The sequence below is a fragment of the Oncorhynchus nerka genome, linkage group LG20 (assembly GCF_034236695.1).
Source record: "Oncorhynchus nerka isolate Pitt River linkage group LG20, Oner_Uvic_2.0, whole genome shotgun sequence".
Taxonomy (NCBI): Eukaryota; Metazoa; Chordata; class Actinopteri; order Salmoniformes; family Salmonidae; genus Oncorhynchus; species Oncorhynchus nerka.
This window is the reverse complement of record NC_088415.1, coordinates 88,251,707-88,266,585: the sequence shown is the minus strand read 5'-3', so window position 1 is coordinate 88,266,585 and position 14,879 is coordinate 88,251,707. Positions and strand designations below refer to the sequence as shown.

The 14,879-nt window shown below is 46.3% G+C and overlaps 1 protein-coding gene across 4 annotated transcripts in view; it reads left to right on the top strand.

Annotated features, from left to right (window-relative positions):
• Positions 1–14,879, top strand: part of LOC115101603 (activated CDC42 kinase 1-like) — a 153,936-nt gene that overhangs the window by 87,045 nt on the left and 52,012 nt on the right. For 3 of the 4 annotated variants that reach the window (XM_065005947.1, XM_065005949.1, XM_065005950.1), the window contains 2 exons: positions 5,545–5,722; positions 11,250–11,320. In XM_065005947.1, coding sequence (XP_064862019.1) covers positions 5,560–5,722; positions 11,250–11,320 — 234 coding nt within the window. In that variant the 5' untranslated portion in view covers positions 5,545–5,559. Of the gene's footprint in view, positions 1–5,271; positions 5,723–11,249; positions 11,321–14,879 lie in introns of those variants that run through there. The other variant, XM_065005948.1, reaches the window with a different exon arrangement.

Here is a 14,879-nt window from a genome sequence, read left to right as displayed (position 1 = left end):
CATTCCCCATCGCCCAGAGACAAGTTACACCTTGCATTCCCCATCGCCCAGAGACAAGTTATAACCTTGCATTCCCCATCTCACCCAGAGACAAGTTACACCTTGCATTCCCCATCGCCCAGAGACATGTGACACCTTGCATTCCCTATAACCGCCCAGAGACAATATTACACCTTGCATTCCCCATCGCCCAGCGTAATATAATATTACTACCTTGCATTCCCCATCGCTAACCAGAGACAAGTTACACCTTGCATTCCCCATCGCCAAGCAACAAGTTACACCTTGCATTCCCCATCGCCCAGCAACAAGTTACACCTTGCATTCCCCATCGCCCAGAGACAATATTACCTTGCATTCCCCATCGCCCAGAGACAAGTTATAACCTTGTATTCCTCACATATAATATAATATCGCCCAGCAACAAGTTACAGATTGCATTCCCCATCGCCCACAGCAACAAGTTACACCTTGCATTCCCCATCGCCCAGCAACAAGTTACACCTTGCATTCCCCATCGCCAAGCAACAAGTTACACCTTGCATTCCCCATCGCCCAGCAACAAGTTACACCTTGCATTCCCCATCGCTCCAGAGACAAGTTATAACCTTGCATTCCCCATCGCCCAGAGACAAGTTACACTCTTATAATATTCCCCATCGCCCAGCAACACAGTTACAGATTGCATTCCCCATCGCCCAGCGACATGTGACACTAACTTGCATTCCCCATCGCCCAGCGACATGTGACACTAACTGTGCATTCCCCATCGCCCAGAGACAAGTTATAACCTTGCATTTCCCCATCGCCCAGAGACAAGTTACACCTTGCATGTAATATAATATTCCCTATCGCCCAGAGACAAGTTACACCTTGCATTCCCCATAGGCCAGAGACAAGTTACACCTTAGATCATTCCCCATCGCCAAGAGACAAGTTACACCTTGCATTCCCCATCGCCCAGAGACAAGTTACACCTTGCATTCCCCATCGCCCAGAGACAAGTAACTGTACACCTTGCATTCCCCATCGCCCAGAGACAAGTTACACCTTGCATTCCCCATCGCCCAGCAACAAGTAGGACACCTTGCATTCCCCATCGCCCAGCGACATGTGACACCTTGCATTTCCCATCGCCTGACATGTAATAGAGACATGTGACACCTTGCATTCCCCATCGCCCAGAGACATGTGACACCTTGCATTCCCCATCGCCCAGAGTCAAGTGACACCTTGCATTCCCCATCGCCCAGAGACAGGTTACACCTTGCATTCCCCATCGCCCAGAGACATGTGACACCTTGCATTCCCCATCGCCCAGAGACATGTGACACCTTGCATTCCCCATCGCCCAGCGACAAGTGACACATTGCATTCCCCATCGCCCAGAGACAGGTTACACCTTGCATTCCCCATCGCCCAGAGACAAGTTACACCTTGCATTCCCCATCGTCCGGAGACATGTGACACCTTGCATTCCCCATCGCCCAGCGACAAGTGACACCTTGCATTCCCCATCGCCCAGAGACAAGTTACACCTTGCATTCCCCATCGCCCAGAGACAAGTTACACCTTGCATTCCCCATCGCCCAGAGACAAGTTACACCTTGCATTCCCCATTCCCCATCGCCCAGAGACATGTGACACCTTGCATTCCCCATCGCCCAGAGACAAGTTACACCTTGCATTCCCCATCGCCCAGAGACAAGTTACACCTTGCATTCCCCATCGCCCAGAGACAGGTTACACCTTGCATTCCCCATCGCCCAGAGACAAGTTACACCTTGCATTCCCCATCGTCCAGAGACATGTGACACCTTGCATTCCCCATCGCCCAGCGACAAGTGACACCTTGCATTCCCCATCGACAAGCGACATGTGACACCTTGCATTCCCCAGAGACAAGCGACATGTGACACCTTGCATTCCCCAGAGACAAGCGACATGTGACACCTTGCATTCCCCAGAGACAAGCGACATGTGACACCTTGCATTCCCCAGAGACAAGCGACATGTGACACCTTGCATTCCCCAGAGACAAGCGACATGTGACACCTTGCAGCGGAACACTTCGTCCAGCTTCCACTCCTCATCAAATCAAAATCAAATCAAATCAAATGTATTTATATAGCCCTTCGTACATCAGCTGATATCTCAAAGTGCTGTACAGAAACCCAGCCTAAAACCCCAAACAGCAAGCAATGCAGGTGTAGAAGCACGGTGGCTAGGAAAAACTCCCTAGAAAGGCTAAAACCTAGGAAGAAACCTAGAGAGGAACCAGGCTATGTGGTGTGGCCAGTCCTCTTCTGGCTGTGCAACAGAACATAACAGAACATGGCCAAGATGTTCAAATGTTCATAAATGACCAGCATGGTCGAATAATAATAAGGCAGAACAGTTGAAACTGGAGCAGCAGCACTGTCAGGTGGACTGGGGACAGCAAGGAGTCATCATGTCAGGTAGTCCTGGGGCATTGTCCTAGGGCTCAGGTCCTCCGAGAGAGAGAAAGAAAGAGAGAATTAGAGAGAGCATATGTGGGGTGGCCAGTCCTCTTCTGGCTGTGCCGGGTGGAGATTATAACAGAACATGGCCAAGATGTTCAAATGTTCATAAAGGACCAGCATGGTCGAATAATAATAAGGCAGAACAGTTGAAACTGGAGCAGCAGCACAGCCAGGTGGACTGGGGACAGCAAGGAGTCATCATGTCAGGTAGTCCTGGGGCATGGTCCTAGGGCTCAGGTCCTCCGAGAGAGAGCAAGAAAGAGAGAAGGAGAGAATTAGAGAACGCACACTTAGATTCACACAGGACACCGAATAGGACAGGAGAAGTACTCCAGATATAACAATACCTCCCAAGTGCCACATCTGTGTACACAACGTCAATATTTTTCTTTCCAGTGCCAACAGCCTTGCCCCCATCCCCACCTCTTTAGGTATCAACTCTGACAGCCTGTCCGACGGGCACAGGAACTGTCAGGAAGGGAAGTCAACTCACGTCTTTGGCACCACCACGAGAGGTGACACTTTGGTGTTAACAGGGGTGTATTCATTACGCCGATTCTGTTGCAAAACGTTTCTTAAACATAAGTAAACAGAACAAAATGGGGAGGGACCTACCTGAATTTGTCCAATAGAAACTCTAGTTTTAGTTGAAAAATGCTCTCTGTTTGTACTAATGATTAAACCCCAGTTTAGCAAGAGAGTTTAAGCATCGCAACCAAAACGAAGATTTAACAGAAGTTAATGCATGGATAAAGTACAGATGTAGGATCTTAATTTGATCACCCTGTTGCAGGATAACTTTCCTACAATGCAGGAAATGTCAAACTTGTAGTGTATTTGTGGTTTAAAAAGGCTTCTGAAGTTTTACATTTCCATTTTGAAATAATTTCCACATAAAACATCACATTTCCTGTTGCTGCAGGATTATTTTCCTGCTGTAGAAAACTGGCTCAAATGTAAGATCCTACATGTGTACCTTGTAATACTCATCCATTCCATTTCAACAACACAGCTCAGCATCGTGTGGCTTTTCTTCAAACACCTGATTTTAGATAATGAAGGTATCAAGTCAGCTCTTTGCTGAGCTAGGACACCCAGTAGCTTTCTACAACTACACTGTTTTGCATCATGGCTACAATGCAAAATCAGTAGACCTTTTGACCTTTTAAAAAGAGACCTCTGACAGTACGTCATGAGTGGAATTCAGACAAAAAAGGCACGTTGGGGTTGTGGTCTTTTGCTTCACGAATTCTCTAGGTTTAATGTTGAGTTTTTTTCCCCCTGAAATGAGACCCATAACCTTTAGACTGAGCATGGGTGAGTCAGTTGAGCCCACTGCGTTCTACTCAGGGGTTCTAGAAGTGGACCAAGCCCAGTTCTACTCAGGGGTTCTAGAAGTGGACCAAGCCCAGTTCTACTCAGGGGTTCTAGTAGTGGACCAAGCCCAGTTCTACTCAGGGGTTCTAGTAGTGGACCAAGCCCAGTTCTACTCAGGGGTTCTAGAAGTGGACCAAGCCCAGTTCTACTCAGGGGTTCTAGAAGTGGACCAAGCCCAGTTCTACTCAGGGGTTCTAGAAGTGGACCAAGCCCAGTTCTACTCAGGGGTTCTAGAAGTGGACCAAGCCCAGTTCTACTCAGGGGTTCTAGAAGTGGACCAAGCCCAGTTCTACTCAGGGGGGGGTTCTAGGGGTTCCAGTAGTGGACCAAGCCCAGTTCTCTCAGGGTTCTAGAAGTGGACCAAGCCCAGTTCTACTCAGGGGTTCTAGAAGTGGACCAAGCCCAGTTCTACTCAGGGTTCTAGAAGTGGACCAAGCCCAGTTCTACAAGTGGCAAGCCCAGTTCTACTCAGGGGTTCTAGAAGTGGACCAAGCCCAGTTCTACTCAGGGGTTCTAGAAGTGGACCAAGCCCAGTTCTACTCAGGGGTTCTAGAAGTGGACCAAGCCCAGGTGCCAGACCACTACGAGCTGAAGGATTACGAATCTGAAATTGTGTAATGTTTTAAGCAAAATAGAAGTAATCTCTTCTCATGTCATATCATATCATTTGAGTTATAGACTATGGGTCTATCTTGCTAGTCAGTGAAAGGTTTTTGGACTTGGTCATAAAGATCTCTGTGTGTACCTGTGTGCAGGTACACACACACAGACATATGAAGTACTTGTCAAGCGTCTTCTTGTCTCTCTCTCTCAAATCGGAAGTATTAGTTAAGCGTCTTCCACTCTCTCTCTCTCTATATTGTCTCTGTTTCAGAGGCTCTGTCTCTTTCTCTCTCGGAATTAGATAGTTGGATAATTGAAAGCAGCACTCCAAATCCAATAGAGAAGAGGGCAGCCGGACATGTTTGACAGAAGTCAAAAGAAGTCTGTGTCCTGATAATAGTTGTTTGACGTATAGGCTAAGCTATCAAACAAGACCATACGGCACTTCACACTGCCCTCTACACAGGGTATGGTTGAGAATGAGGAAAAAGGTCTGGATACATTGTTTGAATAGATTGTCTGTTTGAATAGATTGTCTGTTTGAATAGATTGTCTGTTTGAATAGATTGTCTGTGTATCATCTGGATACCAAATGTGCTTTATACTGTCTTCACCTGTGTCTGGCTACGGATGTCTGTCTGTCTACGGATGTCTGTCTGGCTACGGATGTCTGTCTGGCTACGGATGTCTGTCTACGGATGTCTGTCTGTCTGCGCATGTCTGTCTGGCTTCGGATGTCTGTCTGGCTACGGATGTCTGTCTGGCTACGGATGTCTGTCTGGCTACGGATGTCTGTCTGGCTACGGATGTCTGTCTGGCTACGGATGTCTGTCTGTCTGCGGATGTCTGTCTGGCTTCGGATGTCTGTCTGGCTGTGGATGTCTGTCTGGCTGTGGATGTCTGTCCGGCTACGGATGTCTACTTACTGATCTATGACGGTGCCAGTGTATTCTCGGGGGAGGAAAGGGTGTGGTAATTTGCTATGTCTGTGAAGAGGTTGTGCAGTCTTCTGTTCTTCAATATTTAAACCCAGTTTCTCCTTTTTGTATGTGTTATTCAGAAGCTGGGCAGTAGCATGCAGTCTGAGGAGGGCACAGAATGGCTCCTGGAGCTGCTGATGGAGGTGCAGCTGCAGCAGTACCTTTTGCGTATCCGTGACGACCTTAACGTGACGCTCATCTCCCACTTCGACTACGTCAAAAACGAGGACCTGGAGAAGATCGGCATGGGGCGGCCCGGTGAGTTGTTATAGTGGGGATGGTGTGGGGGGGGGGGGATATTTTGCAAATCTTTTGACTTTTGGCTGTGCGAGTTACATTTTTCATTGGCCGCATTGGTGAGCTGCACATTCTACCTGGTCACCTCAATTAAAACGTCTGATTTTTTTGGGGCCGGATAAAACCATGCATTTGTTACAGTAAAGTGCATTATCCTCATGATTCCTGTAGTAAAAGTGTCAGCCTGTTTTTCTGGGGCCGGCTGCTGTAATGAGGCTCTCTCTCCCTCCTGTGCCCCTCTTATTTATCAACGATCGTTATTGAGCTCAAAGCACGCTGTTTTATAATCAAGATATCTGATATGGCTTTGAAATACAGAACACCCAAAATTGCACAATGGCCATCACGAGTGCACTTGGCCTCATTGCAAAAAATGTTTTGGGGGGAGGGGACATTACTTTTACTGTTAGATTAGTACATGGCTAGGTGTTATATTTGAGTGGTTAGAGCATTGGGCCAGTAACTGAAAGGTTGCTGGATTGAATCCCCGAGCTGACAAGGTAAATATCTGTCGTTCTGCCCCTGAACAAGGCAGTTAACCCACTGTTCCCCGGGCGCTGTGGATGTTGATTAAGGCAGCCTCCCCCCCCGCACCTCTCTGATTCAGAGGGGTTGGGTTAAATGCGGAAGACACATTTCAGTTAAAGTCATTCAGCTGTACAACTGACTAGGTGTCTCCCCTTTCCCCCTTTGTTTAGAGTTAGCGATCTAGCTAATGTATTTAGACTTAGCGATCTAGCTAATGTATTTAGACTTAGCGATCTAGCTAATGTATTTAGACTTAGCGATCTAGCTAATGTATTTAGACTTGGCGATCTAGCTAATGTATTTAGAGTTTCCACTTCTTTAGGTGATGAATTGTGGCGGCAGGTAGCCTAGTGTTTAGAGCGTTGGGCCAGTAACCCAAAGGTTGCTGGATCAAATCCCTGAGCTGACAAGATCAAACAATCTGTCGATCTGCCACTGAACAAGGCAGTTAACCCCACTGTTCCCCCAGTAGGCTGTCATTGTAAATAAGAATTTGTTCTTAACTGACTTGTCTAGTTAAATAAAGGTTAAACAATTAGCACCTATTTAATTAAGCATGTATATAATATAAATGCTCATAAAGATGAAGGAAAATGTGGCTCTAATGAACAAGAAATAATTATTCTGATGCCCAGTTTTGACAGTAAAAGCTAACAAAAATGGTCAATTAGGTTGCATTATATCTAAATATTTATCATCATGCATTGCTGATTGGACATGTTAGATTTAACATTAGATTTAACAACTTATTTATTGAATACCATCTCAGTAGGTAAATGTATTCTATTGTGTAACGCTGCAGAAGTTTTTTGTTGTTGCACCAAATCATGGGCTGGTGCCAACTGAAAAAGTTGGTCTGAAGCCCTGTACAGAGTACCATAACTAGTCAATCTGAAGACAAAGCCCCCTGATAAAGCTAAATTACTCTCCTCTTTTTTCTTTTCACACTTCACTGTCCTCCCTCCTTTCTTGTGGAGGGAGAGTGAAGGAAGGAGAGGGAAAGATGGAGAGAGAGAAAGAGAGAGAGATGGAGATAGAGATAGAGATGGAGGGAGACCGAGAGAGAGAGAAACGGAGAGCTAGCGAGAGACAGAGATGGAGGGAGACCGAGAGAGAGAGAGAAACGGAGAGCTAGCGAGACACAGAGATGGAGGAGACCGAGAGAGAGAGAAACGGAGAGCTAGCGAGAGACAGAGATGGAGGAGAGACAGAGATGGACGGAGAGACGAGAGACAGAGATGGAGGAGAGAGAGAGAGAGAGAGAAACGGAGAGCTAGCGAGAGACAGAGATGGAGGGAGACCGAGAGAGAGAGAGAGAAAGCGAGACACAGAGATAGCTAGCGAGACACAGAGATGGAGAGACCGAGAGAGAGAAACGGAGACAGAGATGGATGGAGGGAGACCGAGAGAGAGAGAGAGAAACGGAGAGCTAGCGAGAGACAGAGATGGAGGGAGACCGAGAGAGAGAGAGAGAAACGGAGAGCTAGCGAGAGACAGAGATGGAGGGAGACGAGAGAGAGAGAGAGAAACGGAGAGCTAGCGAGAGACAGAGATGGAGAGAGACGGAGAGCTAGCGAGAGACAGAGATGGAGAGAGACCGAGAGAGAGAGAGAAACGGAGAGCTAGCGAGAGACAGAGATGGAGAGAGAGAGAGCGAAACGGAGAGCTAGCGAGAGACAGAGATGGAGAGAGAACCGGACAGAGTGGGAGTAATAATGGAAAAGGGTCATGTAATTTCTCCAAGCTGATCCCGTATGGTCTGGTCAGCATGTAAAGCAGTGGTATTCAAACTTTTTTAGCGGGAAACTCATTTTTTTCTAGCAGAATTTCTGGGGACCAGAAGTATTTCTCGTGACCCAACACCAACTCTAATGACACAACCTTAAAATCGGTAAATGTTGACTTTTTAAGTCAAGAAATAACCTTCAATTCATTGCATTTTCATCTCTTATCAAAATGAAAATAAACCAATAAATACATTTACTCAATAACATTTTATTTTTCAAATTATCTTTCTCAAAAACATTTGTATATAATTTTTTGAGGTGACCCCTCTGCAGTTCTGCCGCGACCCCTTCTTTGAATACCCCTGCCCTAAAGCCTGCCGCATGCTTCCTAGTTGAAACAGTTTTCGCATATATTATACCCTCATGTTTTTAACTGTTTTTGTTCATTTGGGTGTTCAGCAGGTTTTTTTGGGGGGAGGCTGTTCTCACACACCAAATGTTTTCTTGAGGCAAGTCGAAGGTCGGTAGCCAAAGTCTCCGCCCCTTCGTTGGTAATTGGTCAACAGTACTACTCCTAGTAGTGGGAACTATGGACAGGATTCTTCAATGAAATGTTTGTTGTTATTCAACGAGACATGACTAGTGAAGAAATACTGCACCAAACACCTTAGTTAGATGTAAAATTGTGTGACTAGGAAGAAAGTCAATTCATTACAAACTTTTTCATTTATCTTAGACTGTTTTGAGGAAGTTTATACTGGCTGTGTGGTTGCTACAGCATCTGAAGAGGGACAAACATAAAAATAGCTGAATTCTGCTAGGAGCAAACCTGAACCTAGTATACGGGTGCCCTAAGCCAGTCTGACAGGCATGCGACCTTATGCACATTAGTGGGAGAGAAAAAAAGAAACCCTAGTCTATAGCTCTTATTTTCTCTCCCATTTTTCACGCTCTTAAGCCCCCCTCTCAACTCCTCTGTCCCTTTCCCACTCACTCTCTCTCCTTTCTCTCTCTTTCTCCTCTTCCTCAAGCACACTCATTTTTCTTTATTTCTCGTGAAACTACTAGCAGCTAACTTTATTTTGGAACATTTTACTCACCATGACTGAGAGATGTGGTTGTCCCACCTCACTATGACTGAGAGATGTGGTTGTCCCACCTCACTATGACTGAGAGATGTGGTTGTCCCACCTCACTATGACTGAGAGATGTGGTTGTCCCACCTCACTATGACTGAGAGATGTGGTTGTCTCACCTCACTATGACTGAGAGATGTGGTTGTCCCACCTCACTATGACTGATATGTGGTTGTCCCACCTCACTATGACTGAGAGATGTGGTTGTCCCACCTCACTATGACTGATATGTGGTTGTCCCACCTCACTATGACTGAGAGATGTGGTTGTCTCACCTCACTATGACTGAGAGATGTGGTTGTCCCACCTCACTATGACTGAGAGATGTGGTTGTCCCACCTCACTATGACTGAGAGATGTGGTTGTCCCACCTCACTATGACTGAGAGATGTGGTTGTCTCACCTCACTATGATGTGGTTGTCTCACCTCACTATGACTGAGAGATGTGGTTGTCCCACCTCACTATGACTGATATGTGGTTGTCCCACCTCACTATGACTGAGAGATGTGGTTGTCCCACCTCACTATGACTGAGAGATGTGGTTGTCCCACCTCACTATGACTGAGAGATGTGGTTGTCCCACCTCACTATGACTGAGAGATGTGGTTGTCCCACCTCACTATGACTGAGAGATGTGGTTGTCTCACCTCACTATGACTGAGAGATGTGGTTGTCTCACCTCACTATGACTGAGAGATGTGGTTGTCCCACCTAGCTATGACTGAGATATGTGGTTGTCCCACCTAGCTATCTTAAAAGATAAACTTTGGATTTTTTTCTACTTCCCCAGAGTCAGATAAACTTGTGGATACCATTTTTATGTCTCTGTGAACCGTCTGAAGGAAGTTGCTAACTAGCGTTAGCGCAATAGCTAACTAGCGTTAGCGCAATGAATGGTAGTCTATGGGTATCTGCTAGCACTTCTAGTCATTGTGCTAATGCTAGTTAGCATTGGCTCGCAAAACTACCTCTAACTTCCTTCATACTGGACACCAAGACATACACATTTTATCCACAAGTTCATCTGACTCTGGGGAAGTAGATAAATGACATCATTGCTAAAATCCCAAATATCCCTTTAAGAAGAATACACTAACTGTAAGTCACTCTGGATACGTGTAAATGAATGAAGCTAAATGAATCAAATGTGTAAATGTAAATGCTTTTCTGATGTTTCAAGTCCACCAACTCTCCTCCCAGAGGGCTACCCTACTGGTGGGCAGCTGTCCCCTACTGGTGGGCAGCTGTGCCCTACTGGTGGGCAGCTGTGCCCTACTGGTGGGCAGTGGTGCCCTACTGGTGGGCAGCTGTCCCCTACTGGTGGGCAGCTGTGCCCAACTCTCCTCCCACAGGGCTACCCTACTGGTGGGCAGCGGTGCCCTACTCTCCTCCCAGAGGGCTACCCTTGGTTAGCTGAATCGGATGAGTTGACAGGACCTTGGTAGCTGAATCGGATGAGTTGCCAGGACCTTGGTAGCTGAATCGGAGGAGTTGCCAGGACCTTGGTAGTTGAATCGGAGGAGTTGCCAGGACCTTGGTAGTTGAATCAGAGGAGTTGCCAGGACCTTGGTAGTTGAATCTGAGGAGTTGCCAGGACCTTGGTAGTTGAATCGGAGGAGTTGCCAGGACCTTGGTAGTTGAATCGGAGGAGTTGCCAGGACCTTGGTAGTTGAATCGGAGGAGTTGCCAGGACCTTGGTAGTTGAACCGGAGGAGTTGCCAGGACCTTGGTAGTTGAATCTGAGGAGTTGCCAGGACCTTGGTAGTTGAATCTCAGGAGTTGCCAGGACCTTGGTAGTTGAATCGGAGGAGTTGCCAGGACCTTGGTAGTTGAATCGGAGGAGTTGCCAGGACCTTGGTAGTTGAATCGGAGGAGTTGCCAGGACCTTGGTAGTTGAATCGGAGGAGTTGCCAGGACCTTGGTAGTTGAATCGGAGGAGTTGCCAGGAACTTGGTAGTTGAATCAGATGACTTATCACATGCCTTAGGGTTTCTCATTCTTGGTCTGCATAGTCAGTGACATTCTCTCCCTCTCGTGTGCTCTCTTTGTGTCTGTCTCTCTCTCTTCTCTCTGTCTCTCGCTGGTGTCGCTGCAGGGCAGAGACGGCTGTGGGAGGCGGTCAAGAGGAGGAAAGCCATGTCCAAGCGCAAGTCCTGGATGAGCAAGGTACAGTACACAAACTCATACATATCCGTACCATGCATACTGATGTATTGGAACCGCTGCATGATTCACTATCTCTTCTAAAATAACTTAAAAAACTCTAAAATAAAACATTTGGTGTTAACCCGTGTATTTGTTTGAATTACAACTGCACAGGACCCCCCCCCAAAAAAAATGTGGCAGAAATTTAGATTTTTATCTTAAAAATGGAATGGGGACAAAATTATTCCAAAATTCCCCAGACAGTTAGGTGTACAGTTCATGGTTGTGTGATGGTCTACCGTCTTCATTGTTTAATGAACCTCCCATACCTTTATTACCAACTCAGACTCAATACAGAGACCTACACAGACCTATTGATACACACCACAGACTGAAGAACAGACTCATTGATACACACCATACCACAAACTGAAGAACAGAGTCCTTGATACACACCATACCACAAACTGAAGAACAGACTCATTGATACACACCACAGAATGAAGAACTGACTCATTGATACACACCACAGACTGAAGATCAGACTCATTGATACACACCACAGACTGAAGATCAGACTCATTGATACACACCACACCACAAACTGAAGAACTGACTCATTGATACACACCACAGACTGAAGATCAGACTCATTGATACACCACAGACTGAAGAACTGACTCATTGATACACACCACAGACTGAAAAACAGACTCATTGATACACACCACAGACTGAAGATCAGACTCATTGATACACACCACAGACTGAAGATCAGACCCATTGATACACACCACACCACAAACTGAAGAACAGACTCATTGATCCACAGACTGAAGAACAGGCCCATTGATACACACCACAGACTGAAGATCAGACTCATTGATACACACCACAGACTGAAGATCAGACTCATTGATACAGACTGAAGAACAGACTCATTGATACACACCACAGACTGAAGAACTGACTCATTGATACACACCACAGACTGAAAAACAGACTCATTGATACACACCACAGACTGAAGATCAGACTCATTGATACACACCACAGACTGAAGAACAGACTCATTGATACACACCACACCACAGACTGAAGAACAGACTCATTGATACACACCACACTGCAGAGACATATAACCTGCCTTCACACAGACAACCAACGGTACTGCTATTTTGAATGTACAACTAAGGTCAAAGTCATACAATAGGTTGGTCAAAGTCATAGGTGTATTAGGTCCACCTATCTAGTACTAGGTCAGAACCCCCTTTGCCTCCAGAACAGCCTGAATTCTTCAGGGAGTGGATTCTATAAGGTGTGGCATTCAAACGTTGCTCAGTTGGTATCAAGGGACCTAACATTTGCTAGGAAAACATTCCCCACACCATTACACCACCGCCAACATCCTGTACCTTTGACACCAGGCAGGATGGAGCCATGGACTAATTCTGCTTACACCAAATCCTGACTCTGCCATCAGCATGAGGCAACAGGAACCGGGATTTTTCGGACCGGCCAATGTTTTTCCACTCCTCAATTATCCAGTGTCGGTGATGGCATACCCACTTGAGCATCTTCTTCTTGTTTTTAGCTGATTAGAGTGGAACCCGGTGTGGTTGTCTGCTGCAATATCCAATCCGTGACAAAGACCGATGAGTTGTGCATTCCGAGATGCCGTTCTGGACACCACTGTTGTCCTGCGCCATTATTTGCCTGTTTGCGGCCCGCCTGTTAGCTTAACGATTATTGCTGTTCTCCTTCCACCTCTCATCAACGAGCTGTTTTCACCCACAGGACTGTCGCTGACTGGATGTTTTTTTGTTTGTTTCACCATTCTCTGTAAACCCTAGACACTGTTGTACGTGAAAATCCCAGGAGGATGTCCGTTTCTGAGCTACTGGAACCGGCGCCCCTGGTCCCTGACGATCCTACCACACTCAGTCACTTAGGTCACTCTTTCCGCCCATTGTAACGTTCAGTCCAAACAGTAACTGAATGCCTTGATGCCTGTCTGCCTGATTTATATAGCAATCCACGGCCACGTGACTCACTGTCTGTAGGAGCGAACCATTTGCGTGAATGGGGTGATGTACTTCATAAACTGGCCGCTGAGTGTATTCAGTGGGGAGAACAAGTATTTGATACACTGCCGATTTTGCAGGTTTTCCTACTTACAAAGCATGTAGAGGTCTGTAGTTTTTATCATAGGTACACTTCAACTCTGAGAGACGGAATCTAAAACAAAAAAACAGAAAATCACATTGTATGATTTTTAAGTAATTAATTTGCATATTATTGCATGACATAAGTATTTGATCACCTACCAACCAGTAAGAATTCCGGCTCTCACAGACCTGTTAGTTTTTCTTTAAGAAGCCCTCCTGTTCTCCACTCATTACCTGTATTAACTGCATCTGTTTGAACTCGTTACCTGTATAAAAGACACCTGTCCACACACTCAATCAAACAGACTCCAACCTCTCCACAATGGCCAAGACCAGAGAGCTGTGTAAGGACATCAGGGATAAAATTGTAGACCTGCACAAGGCTGGGATGGGCTACAGGACAATAGGCAAGCAGCTTGGTGAGAAGGCAACAACTGTTGGCGCAATTATTAGAAAATGGAAGAAGTTCAAGATGACGGTCAATCAACCTTGGTCTGGGGCTCCATGCAAGATCTCACCTCGTGAGGCATCAATGATCATGAGGAAGGTGAGGGATCAGCCCAGAACTACATGGCAGGACCTGGTCAATGACCTGAAGAGAGCTGGGACCACAGTCTCAAAGAAAACCATTAGTAACACACTACGCCGTCATGGATTAAAATCCTGCAGTGCACGCAAGGTCCCCCGCTCAAGCCAGCGCATGTCCAGGCCCGTCTGAAGTTTGCCGATGACCATCTGGATGATCCAGAGGAGGAATGGGAGAAGGTCATGTGGTCTGATGAAACAAAAATATAGCTTTTTGGTCTAAACTCTATTCGCCGTGTTTGGAGGAAGAAGAAGGATGAGTACAACACCAAGAACACCATCCCAACCATGAAGCATGGAGGCGGAAACATCATTTTTTGGGGATGCCTTTCTGCAAAGGGGACAGGACAACTGCACCGTATTGAGGCGAGGATGGATGGGGCCATGTATCGAGAGATCTTGGCAAACAACCTCCTACCCTCAGTAAGAGCATTGAAGATGGGTCGTGGCTGGGTCTTCCAGCATGACAACGACCCAAAACACACAGCCATGGCTACTAAGGAGTGGCTCCGTAAGAAGCATCTCAAGGTCCTGGAGTGGCCTAGCCAGTCTCCAGACCTGAACCCAATAGAAAATCTTTGGAGGGAGCTGAAAGTCCGTATTGCCCAGCGACAGCCCCGAAACCTGAAGGATCTGGAGAAGGTCTGTATGGAGAAGTGGGCCAAAATCCCTGCTGCAGTGTGTGCAAACCTGGTCAAGAACTACAGGAAACGTATGATCTCTGTAATTGCAAACAAAGGTTTCTGTAACAAATATTAAGTTCTGCTTTTCTGATGTATCAACTACTTATGTCATGCAATAAAATGTGAATTAATTACTTAAAGATC